A 26,850-nucleotide genomic window follows, 5' to 3' on the forward strand; every position below is an offset into this window, starting at 1 on the left:
CACAAGCGTTTCGTATACCACGGATTCGATAGGTCAACTTATGACGTTTATCATAATGAATAAGTAATAGGCTATTTTCTGCCTTGGTTTTGAGGCTCTCTGAAAAACGCTCTGTTTTTATGGGCGTGCCGCACTGAAGACGGCTAGGATTGGATAATATTTGCATATTTAATGAGCTTCTGCTTCCCTGTCAGTGACAGCGTGTGGCAAAACGGCAACCGGAATGAACCGCCCACAGCCAGTGCTCGCAAAATGTCTTTATTAAACAAACACAATGATTCATCTCTCATCCACCCGCGATTGATTGGAATGTAATTTTTGTATCATTTCGCTCAATCATCAGTGAATATAACCGCGAACCGCACACACACAATATAACCGCGAGTCCGAGTCTGATCCCGAATGAACCAATAACAGCTTCTCCAGCCTGTGACCTAAGGTATGTAATCAATAGATATCAAACGATCTGTAACAATGCAATACTAACACATATAAAAACATGTTTTACTCACATAAGTGTGTTGCACCGTTCCTGTCGGATCCAATATAGAAGGCACAGCATTGTGTTTTAATCTCAATATGTCTGCAAATCCAGTCTCGACCTCTATCTTGTTTACAAACGAATCCGCGGTGAAATGAAGCGAACAAACGCGCAATGTCTTACACACGTGAGCTGGAATCGGCATTGTTTAGCTTCACGAGTCGGTGGGCGGGGCTTGAGGCGGCGCTTCGGCGTACTAATACGTCAGTGGTCGACGTATTCTGAGATCTCTCGTTTTCTGGGCCTGGTGTCTATAAAAGCTTTTCTTTGACTGACAAGGACGATATTCTCATATCACGATGTACTTTTATATATCAAATGCTCAAGGGAAAGTTGATTTCTCAATTTATCACCCCTTTAAGTCATGCGCCCTCTAGCTAGTGTAAAAATAATGACAGTGTCGTGCTACGTCTGTCGTCATGAAATGCATGTTCGTTTAAATGCATTGGGCCTCATTCATGAAACGTTCGTAAAATAGAGTAATTTGCGCGTAAAATGGACCTTTACGAAAACTCTCCTCCAGATTCACAAACGCTTCGTAAACCACGGATTCGGTAGTTAAACGTGTGTATATTAATGAATTACAAACATTCGTAAATGGGATAAATTTATAACTAGCATAATCCCGGCCCATGAGTTACAACTGCAAATGACATGTGCAGGAACGCTATGGAATCTTCTGGACTACTTTCTAAGGTTTGGCTCCAGTTTTTTGCATAATGCAAAAGAAACTAATTGGCCATATGCCTGGCAATAAATATTAAATGATCACGTGTCCAGCAAAGCATTTTAGCCAGTTAAAAAACGCCTGGTGCTCTTCTGAAAACGGCCAGCTGGTGGCGCTTGAGAGCGCTTCACAAGGGCAGCGTTTTTCCATCTGAGATACTTTGATTGCTATGAATATGATACAGAATATCCATGGCAGTAATGTGCTACTAGTATCTCATTTTGAAGAATATTACTGAATATAAAAAATGCCGTAAAAAGCAGCATTAACTTCTCCATTATTGTTGTTCAGTCGGTGTACAAGTGGGATGATTGGTCGTGTAGTTTTTGTCCCGCCCCTCCTCCACTGTGATTGGACGGCTTGGTAAAAAGTGACAGTGACGAGGGCTGCCTATTACCCAACGTTGAACAGTTGAATCAACTCTTGAAATATTATTATGGTACATTGCGCATCAATATACAATGTCATCAGTTTGCCTAAATTAGAACACAGAACAGTTTTACGCACCATTTACACGGGGTAGGGAGCAGGTGTACATTACTACACCTTTCGAACCAACTAACATTTAGAAAATTTTGTGAATCCGAAAATTTACGTCAGGGCGGCTTTACGAACGATTTACACACAAATTCGTCCTGCTCGTGTTTCATGAATGTGTAGACTTTTTACCACCATTTGTCATATTTCCATTTAGCAAAATCATTTTTTATTAACAACTACACCCACCCCACGCATGTGGCTGTTTGTCACAAGAAGAAGACGCGCTATGTTTGAGCCGAGGCTGCGAGGAAAAACACAGCCGAAAAACACACGCGCAAGTGACGATTCTCTGTCAACCAATCCGCGAGTCTAGCTCCACCCTTTAGTTCCAGACTACTGTGCTAGGTAGCCCAACGAAAGGGTTCCAAAAAAGTGGTACGGTTCGGTTCGGAATTAGGGTACTATTCACAACATCTGACAATGGAAATGACAAAAATTGCGTACCGAACTGTTCTGAACCGTACCGCTCAGTGGAAACAAACTGCCTGTTTTCTTTTTCATGGACTTTTCAGTTGTTTCTTTCAGTTACCTGTTCTCCTTTTATCTCAGCTCCACCTCGGATCATCAACCAGTCGGCTCCACCCTGGCTTCTCTTCCCAGTACCGTTTTCCCTTCGGCTCCACCTGGCTCTCTCGTCCTACCGGCTTCACCAGGGTCAGTCACCGCCACACCATCGCAGGTCTCTCGGTTCATCTGACTTTTCCTGGGACTCACCATCTCCCGGCATCGCCTCAATCAATCAGGGCTCAAGTTTCAACCATGGCTCCTCCCTCCTTCGGTTTTGCCGGGGGTCACCTTCCTCCTGGCCGCCTCCCACTGGGCTCTGGGCTCTTGTTTGCTCCATGTGTAACGGACATAGGCCAGTAAGAGCTGTGCATGTAAACCTTACTCCCCTAGTGGCTTCGGTCTTTAAAGCTACACTGTGTGATATTTTCCCCCATCTAGTGGTGAAAAGGTATATGACCATCCAGTGAATATTAGTTTCTGTTCCTCTCAATTCCGATTTCGTTTTATCTCCTACGGTGGCCGATTTAGTCCAAGATTAACATGACTTCCAGTTCGACCTCGTCCACATTCGACACGGTGCCATCGAGTGTTAAAACGCGAAAGGCGAAGCTTGAATTCACGGGTATGTCCCTCTTTGGCTAATGTACTTTCAACATGGCGACCCGCATTCGAACCCCTCACCCGTATGTATTTTCAATAAACTTACGAGAATACTTTATTACTTGAAAGAAGTAAATATACATTAATGAGCACATATATTTTTGAAAGAACTAAGTGTTTTTAGCTAAGAATAAACTAAAAAAGTTACACAGTGTAGCTTTAATGTCCTTGTTAGCATGCCCGCCCCTGGTTCGAATATTTAATAATCATACATTCAGCTTATATTACAATAAAACTCATGTTTTCTCTCAGGAAGTTCAGAAGTCAAACATTGGCATGTGATAAACAGAAAACAGATGTGGACCAGTGGGTCGTGTCCCAAAATCATATCTAGACAGCATTTTTGGGATTCATAAGTGTGTGTGGTGCCCGAGAAATACTAATGTTCTGCTCACAACCATAATACTGCCCAAAATACTGTATTAAATTTGGAATGCGCACATAAAACGCTTTAAATGCAGCTCACGAGGTTTAAAGACGCAGCCGGTGTGTGTGGAGGAGGAGGGGAAGACCGTTAAACATGCCTGAGAGATATAGAGAGGATGACATGAATGAACGAGAGAGAGAGAGAGAAGGAGAGAGGGAGATGTTGATGCTAAAAGGAGCGGACGCGCTCGCGTTCTCGCGCACGTTCCTGACGTCGTGAGCGTGCGGTCGTGAGTCAAGCGTTCACTTCAGATTTTCTGCGGGATGCGAGTGTGTTGTGAATCTCCCCCCCCCTCGTCCAGCCTCTCAGATGCGCGACATGAGCTGGGAAATTAGGAGAACCAAGCGCGTGGCGTCCGGATAACAAAAGTCCCGATGGATCCGAGCGGATCGAGGCTCTTCTGATCCACACGGCAGCATCTCTGACGGACACGACATGGATGATTCGGGAATAATCAGGCGCAGGAGACTGCAGGTCAGACCCACATCCCTTTAGACAACATTAGCATGTTTTCTGAGCATGCACCATGGCATTACTGTGGCATTTGACCATGCATATGGCCATAATGTGGCATTTGACCATGCATAGGGGGCTATTCTTTGAAGTGCATTGGTGTAAGAATATGATAAACATGGTATATTAAAAAAAACATATTTCTTTCTGAGATGCTCTGAGTGGACCATATAATGACAGTCTAACCAATAGGGAGTGGTATTCTTTGAAACACCATGGTAAAATGAACATGAATGTTATGGTATGGATGTAAAACCATGTTTTATGCGCATGTACCATGGTATTCTTTGAGATTCCTTAAAGTAACATGGTATATAAATATGTTAAACATTCAGGACTATGGTATATATATATGTAAAATACCATGGTAAATATATATAGTAGTCTCTCATTACCTTGGTGTATATCAGCGTAACATGCTATTGGTGTGTTTTTGGGTCATGTTTATGGTATTCCTTGTGGTAACATGGTAAATTAATATGGTAAACATCCAAATCTATGGTATAATATACTGTGGTATTAGTATTCTTTGAAATACCATGTGTTTTCTAAACATGTACTATAGTAAAACCATGTTTTATGCGCATGTACCATGGTATTCTTTGAGATTACTTGAAGTAACACGGTATATAAATATGTTAAACAATCAGGACTACGGTATATATATGAAAAATATATATGATAATCTCTCATTACCTTGGTGTATATCAGCGTACCATGGTATTGGTGTCTTTTTGGGCCATGTTTATGGGTTGTACCATGGTATTCCTTGAGGTAACATGGTAAATTAATAGGGTAAACATCCAAATCTATGGTATAATGTACTGTGGTATTGCTATTCTTTGAAATATAATGGTAAATTAATATGGTAATTATTCAGTACCATGGTGTTAGTGTGTTTGTCTGGATTTGTGCTATAGTAATGTATGCCGTCTGATGGTATTTGTTTGTAAAACAATTCAGCTACTCTAATATTCAGTGATGATGATAACGTGTGTGTGTGTGTGTGTGTGTGTGTTCAGTGAAGTTTATCTGAATCCTTTGCTGGGACGGGTGTGTGTGTGTGTGTGTCGACATCAGAAACCGCTTGTGTAGCTTAGAGTTTCACAATGAGTTAAACAGTCTGATATGATCACACACACACACACACACACACACACACACACACACACACACACACACACACACACACACACACACACACACACACACACACACACACACACACACACACACACACACACACACACACACACACACACAGTCTGAGACATGATGAGAGAGCCAGACTGTGTGTTATTCGAATTTACAGTAATGAGAATCTGGGACGAAATGTGTTAAACTGTCATGAAAATAATGTCGGAATGCAAAAGAAACCTTATCTTAATGGTCCAAAAATAGGCTTCGTTTATGCATGATATAATTGCGTGCCATTGTGTGTGATTGTGTTTTTTTTTTTCAGACATGCGACACATTTTTTTGCTCGGTGTGAGAATAATTGCCCTCTCCACCGTTTCTCTCCGTGTCCCTCGGGTGTCTTCTGTGCATCTCACACACTCATTGTGTTGGTTATTCAGTTAACACCCTCCTCCCGCTGCACTGTTGCTGCCATATGGTGCAACACACCGTCTCACAGGTCAAAGGTCACTCTCATCATGCAGCAGGGGGTGGTTTTAGGTGAATGTCTGCATGTATGCGGCCCAAAATGTGCCTGCTTTAAATAGTTTTCATCATTTTTTATGATATTTTTAAAACCAAAATTAGTTTTAATTTAGCCAAAAACCAAAACGTTGTTTTTAATGATTACAGTGCTATTGTACTTTGTGCAGGAAATTTGATTATTTAGTCATATATATATATATATATATATATATATATATATATATATATATATATATATATATATATATATATATATATATATATATATATATATATATATATATATATATATATATATATATATATATATATATATATATATATATTAGGGCTGTCAAAAGATTAATCGCGATTAATCGCATCCAAAATAAAAGTTTGTGTTTACATAATATATATGTGTGTACTCTGTTAATTATTATTTATATATAAATACACACACATTCATGTATATATTTAAGAAATATTTGCATGTATATACTGTATATACATTTATATAATATAATAAATAAATGTTTTATATATAAAAATAATATTTGTTTCTTAAATATATACATGCTTGTGTGTGTATTTATATATAAATAATAATTAACATAGTACACACACACATATTATGTAAACACAAACTTTTATTTTGGATGCGATTAATCGTGATTCATCTTTTGACAGCCCTAATATATATATATAATATATAAGCATGACAATGTCACACTAGCCGTGTTTCCATTACAGATTTGCGCAAAACATTTGCGATATTTTCAAAATGTCGATAAAAAACGATTGCGAAATTACAGCGTTTCTTTTAACCGATGTTATGTGACTAAAACTTTTTTTTTTCCTCTTGCGATAAGTCTGTATTTATTTTCAGGTCGCAATTTCAAGTTGCGCAATTTGAGGGGTAATGGAAACGCGGCTACTGATAAATAACTTGAAGTAATGCGGTATTCCAACCCGATCTCGCAGCAATTTGTGTGTATTTTACGATTTGTGCTAAATCGTACGTATTTGACGAGTTGCCCAATCCATATGATTTCATACAAATGTCCTCACCCCCTAAACCTACCCGTCCCTGGGGCTTAGACAATTCGTACACATTCATACGAGTGAGGTCGGATCAATTTGTACGAATTTGCCACCTCGTAAATACGTACGAATTGGCCGTGAGATAGCGTTGGGTTGGGTATTCCATGGTATTCTCCAACTAGTAAATTTGGGGTTTAAAGAAAATCCTGAGCTTTCCGTTTGTATTCACGACGTGGTCTGTTCATGTGCGTTCAAGTCATGTCGGAAAGATCGTATTTACAAGTTGAATGCAAATGAACGCCACCACGAAGTCTTGGTCTTGTTTTAAAGAAGACATTGCAATAATCAAAATATGAAAGTATGAAAAAGATATGGAAGTTTAAATTTACTGTAAATGAAAAATACTGTGCTGAATATTTTTTGTTTAATATAAAATATATATTTTACAAAAAATTATTTACTCTAAAATCACTATAAAATCAATGCCATATGTCTAACCAAGTTGTGTTCCAAATTTGAAGTTGATATCACGAAAATTAAAGTCCCCATGAGATTTTGTTTAGGCGCTGTACCAAAAATAGCCACCGTGTGTCATCCACAGTCCATTCATTGTTTCTTTGATGAAGTTTCCTGTAAATTTCTGTCCAAAGAATACTTCCATCACAAAAACAGTCACCAAATATGGAACCTTGAGTCAAGATTAGAAAAGGTTTTTATTATAAAGTAGTTAAAATAAATGTTGTAATATGAAACGAGACACCGCCCACTAGGGGGATGAGCCCTGCTAGAAGAATTTAGAGTACCGTTTCCATGGTAACACAATCTCTGATTGCAAAACGGTTTTCACAGGATGAATTTTGAGTTCGTAAGCTTTCGAATGATACCTAATTTATGATAATTACTAAAATATATTATACGAAAAAAAGGCGATCAAAAGAGCGCCAGGCGTCCCGACAGTTAAGGGGTCAATCTACAACGGAATCGTAATTTGTAAACGTTACAGAGTTTGAAGAAATGTTATTGAATGAAGGATATTCTTGTAAAGTAGCACAGAAAGGCATTTTAATACATTTTAAAGTAAAGTTTTATTAGTTAACATTTCGTAACACTTTACAATAAGGTTTAATTAGTTAACATGCACTTAACAAAGCATTTAATAATTTCGGATCATGTCAATCTTAACTTTCACAAATACAATTTAAGATCAAGCGATGTATCCGTTAACATTAGTTAATGCACTGTGAACTTACATGAAATTAGCCTGGCGTAGCCGGAGCATCTGACTGACGGCAGAAGCTCTGGACTCTATAGCGGTTTTCATTGGCTGACTGACTGACTGACATGTAAAGCAACCAATCGCAGTTCGTTTTGTTCCACGTCATGTTTAGGGACGCGTAACATCGATTAGGGCTGGGCGGTGTATCGAGTTTGTGCGATAATCTATTTTTTAGAAACGATATGGAATGAGGCAATAGCGTTTATATCGATATACAGTAGTTTGATACGAGCGCATCTGAAAAATAGCGGAGTACGCAGAGTGAGCTGATGCAGGGAAAGTGCATGATACAACTTGTCCTAAACATGACACATGCTTTATATTAAGGGCTTCAAAATAACTGCTAAGATATCGTTAAAGGAACACTCCACTTTTTTTGAAAATAGGCTATGCTAACGAAATCTTAAGCTCTAACTGTGCATTCACACCAGACGCGAGTTGCGCGAATAAATTGTGCTTTTCGCGCGTAGTTGGACGCTTGAACATTTTGAGTTTACTCGCGTCATTTGCTACACAACAGACGAGAATTCGTATCATGGGAGGGGCTTCTGCCAGATGGCTCGTCTCGTTGAGAAATGGCTGACATGGATTGTTTTAAAATACAGCGAATAAGCTCAATTTGCCGGCTTTAGCTAGCTGTAGTCTCAATATGTATAAATATATTAGGGCTGGGCGATATGGCTGAAAACTGTATCACGATATAAGTGTTTCATATCGGTCGTAGGGCTGTCAAAAGATTAATCGCGATTAATCTCATCCAATCTCAACCAATCTCAACCTATTCGTACGTATAACGAGGTGGCTAATTTGTACAAATTCATCCGACCTCACTCGTATGAATTTGTACGAATTGTCTAAGCCCCAGGGACGGGTAGGTTTAGGGGGCGAGGACATTTGTATGAAATCATATGGATTGGGCAACTCGTCAAATACGTACGATTTAGCACAAATCGTAAAATACACACAAATTGCTGCGAGATCGGGTTGGAATACCGCATCACTTCAAGTTATTTATCTGTAGCCGGGTTTCCATTACCCCTCAAATTGCGCAACTTGAAATTGCGACCTGAAAATAAATACAGACTTATCGGGAGAGGAAAGAAAAAAGTTTTAGTCACATAACATCGGTTAAAGGAAACGCTGTAATTTCGCAATCGTTTTTTTATCGACATTTTGAAAATATCGCAAATGTTTTGTGCAAATCTGTAATGGAAACACGGCTAGTGTGACATTGTCATGCTTATATATTATATATATATATTAGGGCTGTCAAAAGATTAATCGCGATTAATCGCATCCAAAATAAAAGTTTGTGTTTACATAATATGTGTGTGTGTGTACTGTGTATAATTATTATTTAAATATAAAAACACACACAATCATGTATATATTTAAGAAAAATGTATTATATTTATATATAAAATATTTATATTTATATGTAATATAAATTATATAAATGTATATACAGTATATACATGCAAATATTTCTTAAATATATACATGAATGTATTTGTATTTATATATACATAATAATTATACAGAGTACACACAAATATATTATGTAAACACAAACTTTTATTTTGGATGTGATTAATCGCGATTAATCTTTTGACAGCCCTAATCAGTCGATATCGATAATTATTGATATGTTTATGACCTATTTAAAATAAGGACCAGGAGAAAAATATTTTACATTTAAAAAACTTCCTCTGATTATAATCCCCTCAGTTATAAAGGCAGAAGCATCAACACAACCATGGAAAACACATGGTAAACACAAGTCTAAAATCACAATGAACACTTAACAATAATTATTCGTGGCGTGTCATTCGCGCCGCAGAATGTCTATTCACATCTTTGCATTGACTTTACATGTAAATCACTCGCGCTTAACGCTTCATTCGCGTCTGAGAGCCGTGTGGTGGTCATGTTTGCGTGACCAAACTTACCCCGTATGCAAAATAATAAAAGCAATTATTTCTTAACATTAAGGTGCAGTGCCTCGGTTATTTCTTTGTAACTGTTAGCGTTTAGATGCTTTGTCATAAGGCACTGATGCAGAGTAACATTACCTCTCCATGTAGTTTCAAAGAGTAGCACAACGACGAGCGCGTCGAGTATAAACACGTCCCCAAATGGACGAGGCTCGCGCGCAGTCAACGGAGGCTCGCGCTGCGGAGCCAGATGAAAGTATAAACAAGGATTAAGGTGGTAAAACAAGTTTGGTCTGACTACGGTCAGACTTATACAATCTAAAAAACTGCCATACTGTCGAGCTGACTTGATTTTCTGTTTTATCAACAATTTCCTCGCTCGCTACGGCCAGTGTTGGGGAAAGTTACTTTGAAAAGTAATGCATTACAATATTGCGTTACTCCCTTAAAAAGTAACTAAGTTACTTTTTTTAAAAAGTAATGTGTTACGTTACTTTTGCGTAACTTTTTCTCACCTGGGCTGGGCTTGTTTTTTTTTTTTTTTTTATAACAAAAAAGTTATATTTTTGTAAAGACCTCTTCATACCAAAATTGAAATAATAAGCCCCAGGCTGAGGTAAAAATGCAAATTGACACATGAACAGTAGAGGGCGCAGCTCTGCTGCCATTCTGGATAATGGAAGAATAGGATGCAGGAGAAAAAAGTTTTACCAATAAAAACAAAAAATCTAGTAATTTTCACCATCAAAGGTCAGCAAGACATTGGTAAATTAAAGGGTTAGTTCACCCAAAAATGAAAATTCTGTCATTAATTACTTCCCCTCATGTCGTTGGACACCCGTCAGACCTCCGTTCATCTTCAGAACACAAATGAAGATATTTTAGTGTAAATCTGATGGCTCTGAAAGGCCTCCATTGGCTCAATGCACGGTTCACTCTCAAGACCCTTAAAAGGTACTAAAGACGTCGTTACAAAGTCCTTCTCACTACAGTGGCTCTACAATAACTTTATGGAGTGACGAGAATAGTTTTTGTGCGCAAAAAACCCCTAAATAACGACTTATATAGTGATGACGATTTCAAAACACGGCCTCATGAAGCTTCGAAGCGTTATGAATCAGTGAGTCGATTCAGCAGTTTGAATTGCCAAATTTCAGCAGTTTGCCGTTTGACACGCGATCCGAATCATGAATCGACTCACTGATTCATAACGCTTCGTAGCTTCATGATGCCGTGTTTTGAAATCGTCATCACGATATAAGTCGTTATTTAGGGTTTTTTTGCGCACAAAAACTATTCTCGCCGATTCATAAAGTTATTGTAGAACCACTGTAGTGAGATGGACTTTGTAACGACGTCTTTAGTGCCTTTTAAGGGTCTTGAGAGTGAACCGTGCATTGAGCCAATGGAGGCCTTTCAGAGCCATCAGATTTACACTAAAATATCTTCATTTGTGTCTGAAGATGAACGGAGGTCTGACGGGTGTCCAACGACATGAGGGTAAGTAATTAATGACAGAATTTACATTTTTGGGTGAACTAACCCTTTAAAAATAAAGGTAGATTATGCATAAAAATAGTTGTTTTATTTAACATTTAATTATTGGAGGTTTGCATAGTACTCTGATTTTGCATTTGACTGATGTTCTTCATTTTGAGGAGTACAGAATCTTTATTGTGCAAGTGAGATAAATAAATGCTCACATTTAGTCTAAAACTACAATAGCCCTCATGTTCACACACACACCTCTGCACTTATTTTTCTCAACATGGGGGCAGGAGAGCTGTCAGTCAAATTAATGTGAACTTAATGTGAATTAATGTAAGTAACTCAGATATTTAGTTGTAAATTTGAAAAGTAATGCGTTACTTTACTAGTTGGAAAAAGTAATATTATTACATAACTCAAGTTACTTGTAATGCGTTACCCCCAACTCTGGCTACGGCACTCATTTTCCACTTTTCACTCCACGCTGGTTCTGTTAGTGAAGAATCCAACACGAGACAGCGATATGGCGCAACCAAACTTGATACTGTTACATGATTGGCTGTTAGCATATCACTCGGTCACTCCCTAAGTTTCTCGGTTACCAGAGAGCGAGTGCCTTTGTTCATGCAACCAAACTTGCTTCGCAACCTCTGGTTCCTTCCGACGAAGGAAAAAAAAAATGATCGAACGTTTAATCGAAGGCATTTTTTATTGATATCGATTACATGTCTATCGCGATACATATCGTTATCGTTTTATCGCCCAGCCCTAATATGTATAGCTCAAATTGAGTAACTTACCAGACTGTCGGACCTCCTCACTCACTTTCTTCCAAGTAAGATCCTTTTTATTCTTGTTTCTATAAAGTACGAAGATGTATAGCTCCGGGTATCCACATATGATTTTGTCCTCATTGTTGTAGAGCAAAGCAAGCTCCTGATTGGTTAACGCGGCGCGAATATCCGCCAAAGTTCAGATTTTTCATGTGTTACACGCGTTAAACGCTCAATTCGCGACGTGTCATTCGCGCCACAGAATGTCTATTCGCATCTTTGCATCGACTTTACATGTAAATCACTCGCGCTTAACGCTTCATTCGCGTCTGAGAGCCGTGTGGCGGTCATGTTTGCGTGACCCAACTTACCCCGTACGCGATTATAAAACGCAAAACCGTACCCTGACTTCCCTTCTACTATTAAAACAATGTTGCTAGGCTACATGGTTTTCACTATGAGATGGATAGCCTAATTGTTACATAATTCAGATGGGCTGCAGGTTATTATGGTATGCCAAAAAGTGTTTTTAAATGTGATCGACGTTATTTACCATACTTTCAATGCAAACATTAAAATATGCAATATGAACATTTCTTTCAAATAAAAGCATTTTTTTCTTTATGAAATACAAGATTTGGTCTTCAATCTTGATATAGGGGGTGGTCTTATAATCAGGGTTGTCTTCTAATCAGAGCAATACGGTATATTTGCAAAAATAGGCAAAACGGACTATATAGAAAAACAGACTTACACTAAAGACAGCATTTGAGTCACATATCATATCAAAGAGAGTTATTTGACCTCCCAGCAACCACCCAGAACCCCAAATCAACATCCTAACAGCACCACTTTCTTCAGAAAATCCACTTCTACATATTGCATTTCTCTTTTTAACAGGAGTTGAATAGAGTGTGATCATCACTGATTCCTCGTGCAGATGATCCGGCTGAATAACGTCGGGCTGAAAGCAGTCTGAGCTTTAATGAAATGGCTCAAGCTGGGCCTCCTGCCCTCCGTTTGGTGCAAACCCATCATTTACTGTGCCAACCCCATAATCTGAGCCTCATTAACCTAAGAGCGTCCCGCCCGCCCGCGTGCCAGCCAACACAGCGCAAAACAGCCTGAGAGTTATCGCTGCGCCTTCTGCCGGGATTTTCGGGATTTCCTCCAACTATTTTAGCTAATGGCTCTGTGCATCAGGAGAAAATGTGCATCAGAAGCCTCCTGTGATTAAACCAGAGCGTGATTAAACTTCCGGAAGTCGATTTTAGGGGCGAACACAGGACAATGTCAAGCTCCATAAATGGTGAAAACCGTATAAAATATTACATGTTTAAGGAAGTGTTTCTATAATCAGACTTTTTACAAATCTACTAGCTCAAACACTTAAACGTTATTAATTATAATAATTTGCACACTGAGGATGTTCATAATCATATTTTAACCATCTTTTAACATGTTTATGTTATTGGTAACATCTAATAATGGGCTCATGAACCTCAGTTATAATACTTATACACCTTAAGAAAGTACACTCACCTAAAGGATTATTAGGAACACCATACTAATGCTGTGTTTGACACCCCTTCGCCTTCAGAACTGCCTTAATTCTACGTGGCATTGATTCAACAAGGTGCTGAAAGCATTCTTTAGAAATGTTGGCCCATATTGATAGGATAGCATCTTGCAGTTGATGGAGATTTGTGGGATGCACATCCAGGGCATGAAGCTCCCGTTCCAACATTCCCAAAGATGCTCTATTGGGTTGAGATCTGGTGACTGTGGGGGCCATTTTAGTTCAGTGAACTCATTGTCATGTTCAAGAAACCAATTTGAAATGATTGGAGCTTTGTGACGGTGCATTATCCTGCTGGAAGTAGCCATCAGAGGATGGGGACATGGTGCTCATAAAGGGATGGACATGGTCAGAAACAATGCTCAGGTAGGCCGTGGCATTTAAACAATGCCCAATTGGCACTAAGGGGCCTAAAGTGTGCCAAAAAAACGTCCCCCACACCATTACACCACCACCACCAGCCTGCACAGTGGTAACAAGGCATGATGGATCCATGTTCTCATTCTGTTTACGCCAAATTCTGACTCAACAGAAATCGAGACTCATCAGACCAGGCAACATTTTTCCAGTCTTCAACTGTCCAATTTTGGTGAGCTCGTGCAAATTGTCGCCTCTTTTCCTATTTGTAGTGGAGATGAGTGGTACCTGGTGGGGTCTTCTGCTGTTGTAGCCCATCCGCCTCAAGGTTGTGCGTGTTGTGGCTTCACAAATGCTTTGCTGCATACCTCGGTTGTAACGAGTGGTTATTTCAGTCAAAGTTGCTCTTCTATCAGCTTGAATCAGTCGGCCCATTCTCCTCTGACCTCTAGCATTAACAAGGCATTTTCGCCCACAGGACTGCCGCATACTGGATGTTTTTCCCTTTTCACAACATTCTTTGAAAACCCTAGAAATGGTTGTTGTGAAAATCCCAGTAACTGAGCAGATTGTGAAATACTCAGACCGGCCCGTCTGGCACCAGCAACCATGCCACGCTCAAAATAGCTTAAATCACCTTTCTTTCCCATTCTGACATTCAGTGTGGAGTTCAGGAGATTGTCTTGACCAGGACCACACCCCTAAATGCATTGAAGCAACTGCCATGTGATTGGTTGATTAGATAATTGAACAGGTGTTCCTAATAATCCTTTAGGTGAGTGTATAATGCATTAAACAAACAACCAATTTCAGATGCAACAAATCTGCAGATATTATAACTTATGAAAATATATAATGCATTATTATACATAAAGGCTGTATGTAAAGTGTTATTAAATGATCACCTGATTAATAATTCCCCCTTATGCTATTGTGATAATCTTTTTAAGGGTATAATATCTCCAAGCGTGTCACATGACTCACGCTCCATTACAGCTGAAGTGCTGTGCTGGGCTGAACTCTGCTCAGAGTTTGCTCTCGCTCGGCTCCATCTGTCCACTCGAGCTCGCAGGGCTTCTCTTCTCCGCAGGCAGGCTTTCTGGGAAGCTTTTACTGCATTTAAGGACGGAAAACTCAATTACTGTCTAAAATGAAACACGTGAGTCACAGTGAAACAAACAAGACAGCATGAGCGCCACGTCTGTCTTCAGAAAAACACGAGCTGAGCTGCAGCCTTCTGTTGCTTCATTTAATGACCAGAACCAATTTATAGCGTTGAAAATGAATACAGATGTTTTGGTATCATCGTAAAACAAACAGAATAAAGTTTGCTTTACTACAAGTTTTTATGGTTTTAGTTTTAGTTGACTATAAACAGTTTTAGTTGACTATAAACCGAATATAATCCGCATTTTACCATTACATGTAACAAACCTAACGGGACAGATTCCATGTTTTTACATTTAAATCTGATCTCAATTCAAATGTTTGTAGTTATAACTTTAATGTAGTGCAAACTAGGGATCGACCGATATGGATTTTTTAGTGCCGATACCGATTTTTTTTCATCAGCCTTAGCCGATGACCGATACGGGCTGCCGATTTTCTTGAGCCGATACTGCTTTTGCTCCCTCAATTTACAACATAAAAATGACACAATGATCATGATGATAACAATTAAACATTTACAATTTAAAAAAGGAACATTTATTGAACTAAAAAAAAACAATATTTAACAAATAGTAAAAACAGGCGAGGTAGAACAAGAGTTCAGTGGTGAAAATAAATTCTGAAAATATATATTTAAGCATAAATAAAATAATGACACTTTTGCACACAGTATCAACAAGCAAGCAGCATAATAATAAAGTGCACACTGACTGTGCTATACTTCATTTTACAACTATTTACAACCTAGTCATTTAATGGTTACACTCTAAAAAATTCTGGGTTAAAAATAACCCAAGTTGGGTTGAATATGGACTAACCCAACAATTGGGTTGTTTTGACCCAGCGGTTGGGTTAAATGTTTGCTTAAAACAACCCAATTGATGGGTTAGTCCATTTTCAACCCAGCAGCCTTGTATCGGCCGATACACGTAAAAATCGCAAATATCGGCCGATATATCGGCCTAACACTAGTGCAAAGGTACGGTAATCATTAAAACATTACATTTATTTTTAAATTATTTATATTTTTAGCTCTAAAAAGTGCACTATGTAAGTTTTCCGTCCGCTAGATGTCGCCTATTCAAAACAAAGGCGTAGTTTGATGAAGTCGCCTGCGGGACTTTTATTACGACACAGACGCCGGCAGGACTTTTATCATGACACAGTCGCCGGCGGGACTTTTATCATGACACAGTCGCCGGCGAGACTTTTATCATGACACAGTCGCCGGCGGGACTTTTATCATGACACAGTCTGCAACAGGACTTTTATCATGACACAGTCGCCGGCGGGACTTTTATCATGACAGTCGCCTGCGGGACTTTTATTACGACACAGTCGCCGGCAGGACTTTTATCATGACACAGTCGCCTGCGGGACTTTTATCATGACACAGTCGGCAACAGGACTTTTATCATGACACAGTCGCCGGCAGGACTTTTATCATGACACAGTCGCCGGCGGGACTTTTATCATGACACAGTCGGCAACAGGACTTTTATCATGACACAGTCGCCGGCAGGACTTTTATCATGACACAGTCGCCGGCGGGACTTTTATCATGACACAGTCGCCGGCGGGACTTTTATCATGACACAGTCGCCGGCGGGACTTTTATCATGACACAGTCTGCAACAGGACTTTTATCATGACACAGTCGCCGGCGGGACTTTTATCATGACACAGTCGCCGGCGGGACTTTTATCATGACACAGTCGCCGGCGGGACTTTTATCATGACACAGTCGCCGGCGGGACTTTTATCATGACACAGTCTGCAACAGGACTTTTATCATGACACAGTCGCCGGCGGGACTTTTATCATGACACAGTCGCCGGCGGGACTTTTATCATGACACAGTCGCCGGCAGGACTTTTATCATGACACAGTCGCCGGCAGGACTTTTATCATGACACAGTCGCCTGCGGGACTTTTATCATGACACAGTCTGCAACAGGACTTTTATCATGACACAGTCGCCGGCGGGACTTTTATCATGACACAGTCGCCGGCGGGACCACAGTCGGCAACAGGACTTTTATCATGACACAGTCGCCGGCAGGACTTTTATCATGACACAGTCGCCGGCGGGACTTTTATCATGACACAGTCGCCGGCGGGACTTTTATCATGACACAGTCGCCGGCGGGACTTTTATCATGACACAGTCGGCAACAGGACTTTTATCATGACACAGTCGGCAACAGGACTTTTATCATGACACAGTCGCCGGCAGGACTTTTATCATGACACAGTCTGCAACAGGACTTTTATCATGACACAGTCGGCAACAGGACTTTTATCATGACACAGTCTCCGGCGGGACTTTTATCATGACACAGTCGCCTGCGGGACTTTTATCATGACACAGTCGCCTGCGGGACTTTTATCATGACACAGTCTGCAACAGGACTTTTATCATGACACAGTCTCCGGCGGGACTTTTATCATGACACAGTCGCCTGCGGGACTTTTATCATGACACAGTCGCCTGCGGGACTTTTATCATGACACAGTCGCCGGCGGGACTTTTATCATGACACAGTCGGCAACAGGACTTTTATCATGACACAGTCGCCGGCAGGTCTTTTATCATGACACAGTCGCTGACAGGACTTTTATTATGACACAGTCGCCGACAGGACTTTTATTATGACACAGTCGCCGACAGGACTTTTATTACGACACAGTCGCCGCAGGTCTTTTATCATGACACAGTCGGCGGCAAGACTTTTATTATGACACAGTCGCCGACGGGACTTTTATTATGACACAGTCGCCGACAGGACTTTTATTATGACACAGTCGCCGACAGGACTTTTATTATGACATTGATGTGATGTCATTGACGGGCCACGCCCTCACACGTCCCGGTTCGTCGGGTAAAATAGCAATTTATCACAAATAGTTTTGGGATTTGGGATATTGTAAGCACTCAACCGAACAAAATATATAACACTGGCCTAGTGGTTTTTGGATATTTTACTGTAAAAAATGTTACATATTGCACCTTTTAAGCTCAAGCACCATCACATTTTTTCAGGCATCGTGTTTATTGAAAATCCAGTCATGAAGTCATGAAACTCTAGATGGCGCAGGCTGGTTGTCATGACAGGAATTATATTTGGAAAACATAGTTTTGCCATTTTGTTTTTTGGTGCTTACTGTAGAGTGCACTTAAAAAACCAGAACAACGCAGGAAAAACCGTCAGTTGTGTGTGTGTTTTGGGGAGGGGTCGTGACCCCTCAGGTTATTCACAGTATAATTGACCTGCGGGTCAGTCGATAGCCTCAGTGTTTAAGAGCCTCTGGAGGGATTATCCACAGGGTGACCCGATGGAAACCTGTCCGTCGTCACGGAAACAATCACTTTGACTGATGATCAATAAGAGACATTAGGCTTTTGATCAGTCAGTTGATGCAAAACGAGCTGCATAATAATGCTAAAAATACAGCTCTTCTGAAATCTGCCTGTTCTTGTGGTCATGAATGGAGATTTCAGCCCTGTTGAGAGAGATGTGCTAAAACCTTCTGGAACATCAGATCGCTAAAGATCCGGCTGTGCACAAAATCTGATTTATCCTAATTTATCTCTGTAATATTTTTGATCTCCAGGTAATTGTTCGCCCCGAAACACACGTTTAACTTGCTTTCATTGGGTTTTGCTGCTTGTGTTACTACACTCTAAAAAAATTGGGTTATTTTAACCCAGCGAATGGGTCGTTTTAACCCAGCGAATGGATCGTTTTAACCCAGCGATTGGGTCTTTTTAACCCAGCGAATGGGTCGTTTTAACCCAGCGATTGGGTCTTTTTAACCCAGCGAATGGGTCGTTTTAACCCAGTGAATGGGTCGTTTTAACCCAGCGAATGGATCGTTTTAACCCAGCGATTGGGTCTTTTTAACCCAGCGAATGGGTCGTTTTAACCCAGCGATTGGGTCTTTTTAACCCAGCGAATGGGTCGTTTTAACCCAGTGAATGGGTCGTTTTAACCCAGCGAATGGGTCTTTTTAACCCAGCGAATGGATCGTTTTAACCCAGCGATTGGGTCTTTTTAACCCAGCGAATGGATCGTTTTAACCCAGCGATTGGGTCTTTTTAACCCAGCGAATGGGTCGTTTTAACCCAGCGATTGGGTCTTTTTAACCCAGCGAATGGGTCGTTTTAACCCAGTGAATGGGTCATTTTAACCCAGCGAATGGACCGTTTTAACCCAGCGATTGGGTCTTTTTAACCCAGTGAATGGGTCGTTTTAACCCAGCGAATGGGTCGTTTTAACCCAGCGATTGGGTCTTTTTAACCCAGCGAATGGGTCGTTTTAACCCAGCGATTGGGTCTTTTTAACCCAGCGAATGGGTCGTTTTAACCCAGTGAATGGGTCGTTTTAACCCAGCGAATGGATCGTTTTAACCCAGCGATTGGGTCTTTTTAACCCAGCGAATGGGATGTTTTAACCGAGCGATTGGGTTGTTTTAACCCAGCTATTGGGTCATTTTAACCCAGCGAATGGGATGTTTTAACCCAGTGAATGGGTCTTTTAACCCAGTGAATGGGTCTTTTAACCCAGCTATTGGGTCATTTTAACCCAGCTATTGGGTCGTTTTAACCCAGCGAATGGGTCGTTTTAACCCAGCGAATGGGTCGTTTTAACCCAGTGAATGGGTCTTTTAACCCAGTGAATGGGTCTTTTAATCCAGCTATTGGGTCATTTTAACCCAGCTATTGGGTCGTTTTAACCCAGCGAATGGGTCGTTTTAACCCAGCGAATGGGTCGTTTTAACCCAGCGAGTGGGTCGTTTTAACCGAGCGATTGGGTTGTTTTAACCCAGCTATTGGGTCGAGCTATTGGGTCGTTTTAACCCAGCGAATGGGTCGTTTTAACCCAGCGAATGGGTCGTTTTAACCGAGCGATTGGGTCATTTTAACCGAGCGATTGGGTCGTTTTAACCCAGTGAATGGGTCTTTTAACCAAGTGAATGGGATGTTTTAACCCAGCGAATGGGTCGTTTTAACCGAGCGATTGGTTCATTTTAACCGAGCGATTGGGTCGTTTTAACCCAGTGAATGGGTCTTTTAACCAAGTGAATGGGATGTTTTAACCCAGCGAATGGGTCGTTTTAACCGAGCGATTGGGTCGTTTTAACCCAGCTATTGGGTCGTTTTTACCCAGCTATTGGATCGTTTTAACCCAGTGAATGGGTCTTTTAACCCAGCTATTGGGTCGTTTTAACCCAGCGAATGGGATGTTTTAACCCAGCGATTGGGTCATTTTAACCCAGCGAATGGGATGTTTTAACCCAGCGATTGGGTCATTTTATCCCAGTGAATGGGTCTTTTAACCCAACTGTTAGGTTAAATGTTTGTTTAAAACAACACACATACAGTGTGTCTCACATACAGTCACACACACACACACACACACACACACACACACACACACACACACACACACACACACACACACACACACACACACACACACACACTACCCCTAAACCTACTCATCACAGGAAACATTCTGCATTTTTACATTTTTAATAAAACTTTGTTTAGTATGTTTTCAAAGCTATTTTAAACATATGTCATCTTTACGTCTTATACCAGTTTTATTATATATATTGGTGTCCTCATAAATCACACACACACACACACACACACACACACACACACACACACACACACACACACACACACACACACACACACACACACACACTCATATCCAAGGACAGCGGAGCGCTCCTATTGATTATTGATGAATGTCAATTGAAGCTAATGGAGTTTGTTGATTTAAAGCTGCTGCAAGCTATTATTTTGTTGACTAACATGACATGCATAAAATGTCTCCATTGAATATGAATATATTATATTATTTTGCCTGTGTTCAGCAAATTACTTTTATGCTGACGCTGTGGGTTTGCTATGGAAGCTCGTTTCCACCACACAATGAAAATTGCCAATTTATAAACTCACAATTGCGAGGAAAAAGCCAGAATTGTCAGATTAAAAGTGGCAATATCCAGCAAGCGCCCATAGTTTGGGGACATCTGATTGGCTGATCTGTCTTTAGAGGGCGGGGCTTGGAGTGTGATTGACAGGATGTAGATGGCCTAACTCAATATTTTCTCGAGGCATTCACTGACAAATCAATCACAATAAGACCACGGACATGAATTATGAGTAAATACTGAACCTTTAACATGAGACGTGTTGTTTCTCTGGGTCTGAATGAACATCTGCTGAAGTTCGAGAGAGAGACAGAGAGACAGAGAGAGACAGAGAGAGACAGAGAGAGACAGAGAGACAGAGAGACAGAGAGACAGAGAGACAGAGAGACAGAGAGACAGAGAGACAGACAATTTCAGTGCCATCCACACACACCTCACATTAAACTGAAAGAGTTTCTGCCTTTGTGTTAAACACTAGATTTAGAAAGAAGGTCTGAGTGAACTTGAATGATTAGCTACACAATTTTTTTACACCCATCAAAATGTCTAGCCTCTTGGAGACCATATTCAGGCTAGAGGAACTCATCTTAACCCTCTGGGGTTCTTCATTTATGGGTCACACTCAGGGCCTTCGGCTCAAAAATGACCCGGAGCACGAGATTAAGATAAAAAAGATTTGAGTAAAATCAATGAAATATATTTTTGTTCAATAATATTTTTTCTTTTCTTTTTTGGTGTTTTGAGATAATTTTATGATTTATAATTAATATTTATGCAATAATTATGACCCATTTTTTCCCATTGAATATAATACAAAATGTATTATTATTATAATTTTTTTTTTTTATTAAAGCTGTATTTCATTTTAGAGTCAAGCCTAGGCCTCATGAAAGCAATTTTTTAAATGAGATCAGTGCCATCCGGTGGACACATTGAGCATTTTTATCACACAATAGCACATTTTCACCACTATAGTGGATCTTGCGTTTTATTAAAAATGTTAATAATCGTAGCTTCATCGGAATGGTCCGGAATTTGGTGACTTTATTGGTACTTGGTATATGAACACCCAAAAAAATTGGGGACAGGATTTGAAAAGTCTAAGTGGTCGTAAAAAAACTAGTCAGAATTATTTTTTCATATTATTTTTGTTTATTTTGGTGAGTTAAAGCAATGTAGAAACTTAAGTTGTCAAATTTTTGATGTTGTAGTTTTTTTACAGTGTGCCATAAACGATTAATAAATGCTGTAAAAATGTATTGCTTTTGGTTAGTTTTGATTTCTAGCTTTTGATAACACTTTAAAATAAGCTTTCATTTTAAATAAGCTTTCATGTTAACTCTTTCAATCCTCTAAATGATGCCTATTCTGGTATAATTTATCTAATTTAATGACATTATAAGCGTGTCTGAGATATTGTGTTCATTTCAAACATCTGATCTGTTTTCTCTCTCTCTCTCTCTCTGTGTTTCTCCGTCTCTGTCTTGTCGTCTTCGTCCCAGAAGGATCTTCCTCTGCCCCGTAAGAACAGCAGGTGAGTCCATTCTCAACCATACCAATTATGCATCTTTCAGATTAGACCCTTAACAGATTAAAACCCTGTGACAAATGAGTAATTGCGTCCCACGTTTCCCTCCGGAGAATTTAACTTGTGCGCAAAATCGAAATTTCGCATAAAATATTAGCGGATAAAGCTTTGCCAATTGGCGTTTTTTTTTTTTTTTTTTTTTTAGAAGGCGGGACTTATTTCGCCATATTGCGTGTCTGCACTTCCTCCCATTCATACTAACATGAGTTATCTTCATAAAGTCTTTGGATTTATTCTGTAAATGTGTTTCCATCATAGTCATTGGGGTAGATTACTCAGGGGACGGGTGTCAATTCGTCCCCTGCACATTTTTCGGGAAGGTGTGATCACCTAGAAGCCAATGTGAATGAATCTGGATTTAAATTTAAAGATAGATACGGGAACTTCGATACGATATCTAAAAAAGTATCGATATTCGATACCATTTTCGGACTGAATGAGAGGAGGCGGGAGAGCGCAGCTGATATTGATAATGTAGAAAATGAGTATCGTATCGTTTCAGATATTTCAGTATCAATACATATCGAAATATCGATATTTTTGACAACACTACTTGTAATAGCTGGCTTTGTCCATATAAGGGATTTCCTGGAATGTCACGTTCCAGGAAATCCCTTATAAGGACAAAGCCAGCTATTCGCTATAGCTGCAGAAACGTTTCGACTGATAAACAATAAACACACGACTGCGACAAAATATGATTTATGTGTGTTTGTCAAGCCATCTCAAGGGGATTTATAGACAATAAATTATATGAATAATGCAGTGGACATTTACTTATTTTTGAAAGACGTCTCTTCTGCTCACCAGGGCTGCATTTATACAGTCAAATCAGTATTATTGTGAAATATTACTATAATATGAGTGTTTTCTATGTGAGTGAAATTTATTCCATATTTTCAGCATCATTACTCCAGTGTCACATGATCCTTCAGAAATCATTCTGATATGAGGATTTGATGCTCGAGAAACATTTATGATTATTATCAGTGTTGAAACTGTTGTCAAATTTGCTGTGGATAATGCATGATTCTTAGCGAATGAAAATCAAGAGATACCCCTGACATTTCTGCCCCCCCTCACCTCTGAAACGATGGCTACTCTCCTGGTTATCGATATTTTTGACAACACTACTTGTAATAGCTGGCTTTGTCCATATAAGGGATTTCCTGGAATGTCAAGCCACTTATTCGCTGTAGCTGCAGAAACGTTTCGACTGATAAACAATAAACACACGACTGCGACAATATATGATTTATGTGTGTTTGTCAAGCCATCTCAAGGGGATTTATAGACAATAAATTATATGAATAATGCACTTCTGAAACGATGGCTTCTTATTGGATACAAAAATATCCACCTCAATAGAGCACGTACGTTTTTATGTGCATTCACAGTAACCTGTAATATACCAATATACAGTTATGCTATTTTTATGCCGATTTTATGTTATCGCAGCCATAAAACAACACAACCTGTCTCTCTCTCTCTCTCCACTTCTCTAAAAGCTTTCTTTGTTCACCTAGATTTTTGCCCCTGATTCTTAGTTTTATCATCCACGTGACCTCTGGGGAAAAGCACTTAAATTTAGAAACACACACACACACACGTACACACACTCACTCATGAACGGATGCACTGCACCTGCTCCCCCCCTCTTTTAATGCTCGTCTTGGTATCATCCGCTGCCCTCGAGATTTTACCCAGAATTCCCCCCTCCACTCTATTTTCCAGTGTGTGTGTGTGTGTGTGTGTGTGTGAGCAAAGCCAGACGCGCTAACCGTTTCTCCATGTGACGATGTTTGTGATGCGCACTGGTTATTTCTGAGCCGCTCGTGATCATGCAGGGTGGCATGTTTCGTCGCACTAAAAGGTGAAATGTTTTTAAAATCTGCTTTAATACACATGAAGATGTCGCCGAGGTCATTGTTTACCTGACACACTAACCGAATGACCTCATTAATGCAGCCAGTTAGTCAATGTTGTGATGGATGCATCTGATGTTTTATACATATATAGTTTGGTGTTTCATATTTGAGCCGCACATTTTGTTGATACTTGCTGATCATTTGAACACATTGCTAAATCTTTGAATCATTAGCTTGCACTTTCTTACATCTGACATCAGTTTTGGTCTTAAAGGTGCAGTGTGTAGTATTTATGAGGATCTATTGACAGAAATGCAATATAATATACATAACTATGTTTTCAGTTGGAAGAAAATACTGTGTGATGAACAACGCATTTAACAAATGCAACAAATAAACCAAACATCCTAATGATTTTTGGCATAAAAGAAAAATGGACCCATACAATGTATTGTTCACACACACTGTGAGACTTATGACTGGTGTTGAGCCCCAGGGTCACATTTAGTTTTGTTTATTGCAAAGGTCAATCCTGCCTGTTCACTCTGTAGAGCCGGACATATGGACAAAACACAGAACTGTTTTATTCAGAGGCACAAACTTAATGAACTCCAAAGCTGCCAAAATAATAAATACATAAATAAATATTTGAAGAAATGTTAAAAAAAAATAAAAAAATAATAATATTAATCAATACATAAATAAATGTAAAAATAAATGAGAATTTACACTTTTATTAAGGAGTCACTGTGGCACTACGAACAAAGAAATGTATAAAATAAATAAATGTCAAATAAATAAATGTATAAATAAATAAACAAATATGAAAATAAATAAATAAATGTATAAATAAATAAATATTAAAATAAATAATGTCAAATAAATAAATGTGTAAATCAATAAATGTCAAATAAATAAATGTAAAAAATAAATAAATATGAAAATAAAAAATGTCAAATAAATAAATGTGTAAATCAATAAATGTCAAATAAATAAATGTATAAATAAATAAATAAATATGAAAATGCATAAATGTATAAAGAAATATGAAAATAAATTAATAAATAAATAAATAAATATGAAAATACATAAATGTATAAATAAATATGAAAATAAATTAATGTATAAATAAATAAGAAAATACATGTATAAATAAATAAATGTATAAATAAATAAGAAAATAAATAAATTTATAAATAAATAAATAAATATGAAAATAAATACATGTAGAAATAAATAAATATTAAAATAAGTATAGAAATAAATAAATATGAAAAGAGAGAATTGTAGCAATAAATAAATAAATAAATAAATAAATAAATAAATAAATAAATAAATAAATAAATAAATAAATAAATAAATAAATAAATAAATATGAAAATAAATAAATATGAAGAGAGAATTGTAGAAATAAATAAATATGAAAATAAATAAATATGAAAAGAGAGAATTGTATAAATAAATAAATAAATAAGAAAATAAATAAATGTAGAAAGAAAGAAATATGAAAATAAATAAATGTATAAATAAATAAATGTATTAATATGAAAATAAATGTAGAAATAAATAAGAAAATTAATACATGTAGAAATAAATAAATATGAAAATAAATAAATGTAGAAATAAATAAATATTAAAATAAGTGTAGAAGTAAATAAATATATAAATATAAAAATAAATGTAGAAATAAATAAATAAATAAATATTAAAATAAATGTAGAAATAAATAAATAAATATTAAAATAAATGTAGAAATAAATATGAAAATAAATAAATAAAATGTTGAAATAAATAAATATGAAAATATATGTCGAAATAAATAAATAAATAAATGTAGAAAGAAAGAAATATGAAAATAAATGTATAAATAAATAAGAAAATAAATAAATAAATGTAGAAATAAATAAATATTAAAATAAATAAATGTAGCAATACACACACACACACTGTGCCCAACTCAAAACAAAATCCAACAAACACACAAAAAAGGTCCAGGGACCTTACAAAGTAAAAAAAAGGGGAAACCAAAGAAAAAGGAAACCAATTGAAAAGCTTTACATAAAAAAACCCACAAGCAGTACAAAACAAAAGAAGTCTCCTTGTATAGCAGCCATCTTGAGTTTTTATAGCCCTGGATCATCTCAAGTCCCCGTGTGCGATTGGTTGGTCACAAGACAGGCAGCGATTGGCTGGAGCATGTGCAAATGGATGAACCAATGGGGAAGCAGGCTCCTGTAACAGAACACACAAAACAAGACACATACACCTAGA

The 26,850-nt window shown here is 38.4% G+C and overlaps 1 protein-coding gene across 3 annotated transcripts in view; it reads left to right on the top strand.

The window, feature by feature from the left end:
- The first annotated feature begins 3,599 nt into the window (after nucleotides 1–3,599).
- Nucleotides 3,600–26,850, top strand: part of mast1b (microtubule associated serine/threonine kinase 1b) — a 67,735-nt gene continuing 44,484 nt past the window's right edge. Inside the window, exons 1-2 of one of the 3 annotated variants that reach the window (XM_079813926.1) lie at nucleotides 3,600–3,876; nucleotides 22,629–22,657. In XM_079813926.1, coding sequence (XP_079670052.1) covers nucleotides 3,838–3,876; nucleotides 22,629–22,657 — 68 coding nt within the window. In that variant the 5' untranslated portion in view covers nucleotides 3,600–3,837. Of the gene's footprint in view, nucleotides 3,877–22,628; nucleotides 22,658–24,446; nucleotides 24,585–26,850 lie in introns of those variants that run through there. The other 2 variants (XM_079813927.1, XM_079813925.1) reach the window with 2 other exon arrangements.

Source organism: Gobio gobio (genome assembly GCF_949357685.1).
Source record: "Gobio gobio genome assembly, chromosome: 1".
Taxonomy (NCBI): domain Eukaryota; kingdom Metazoa; phylum Chordata; class Actinopteri; order Cypriniformes; family Gobionidae; genus Gobio; species Gobio gobio.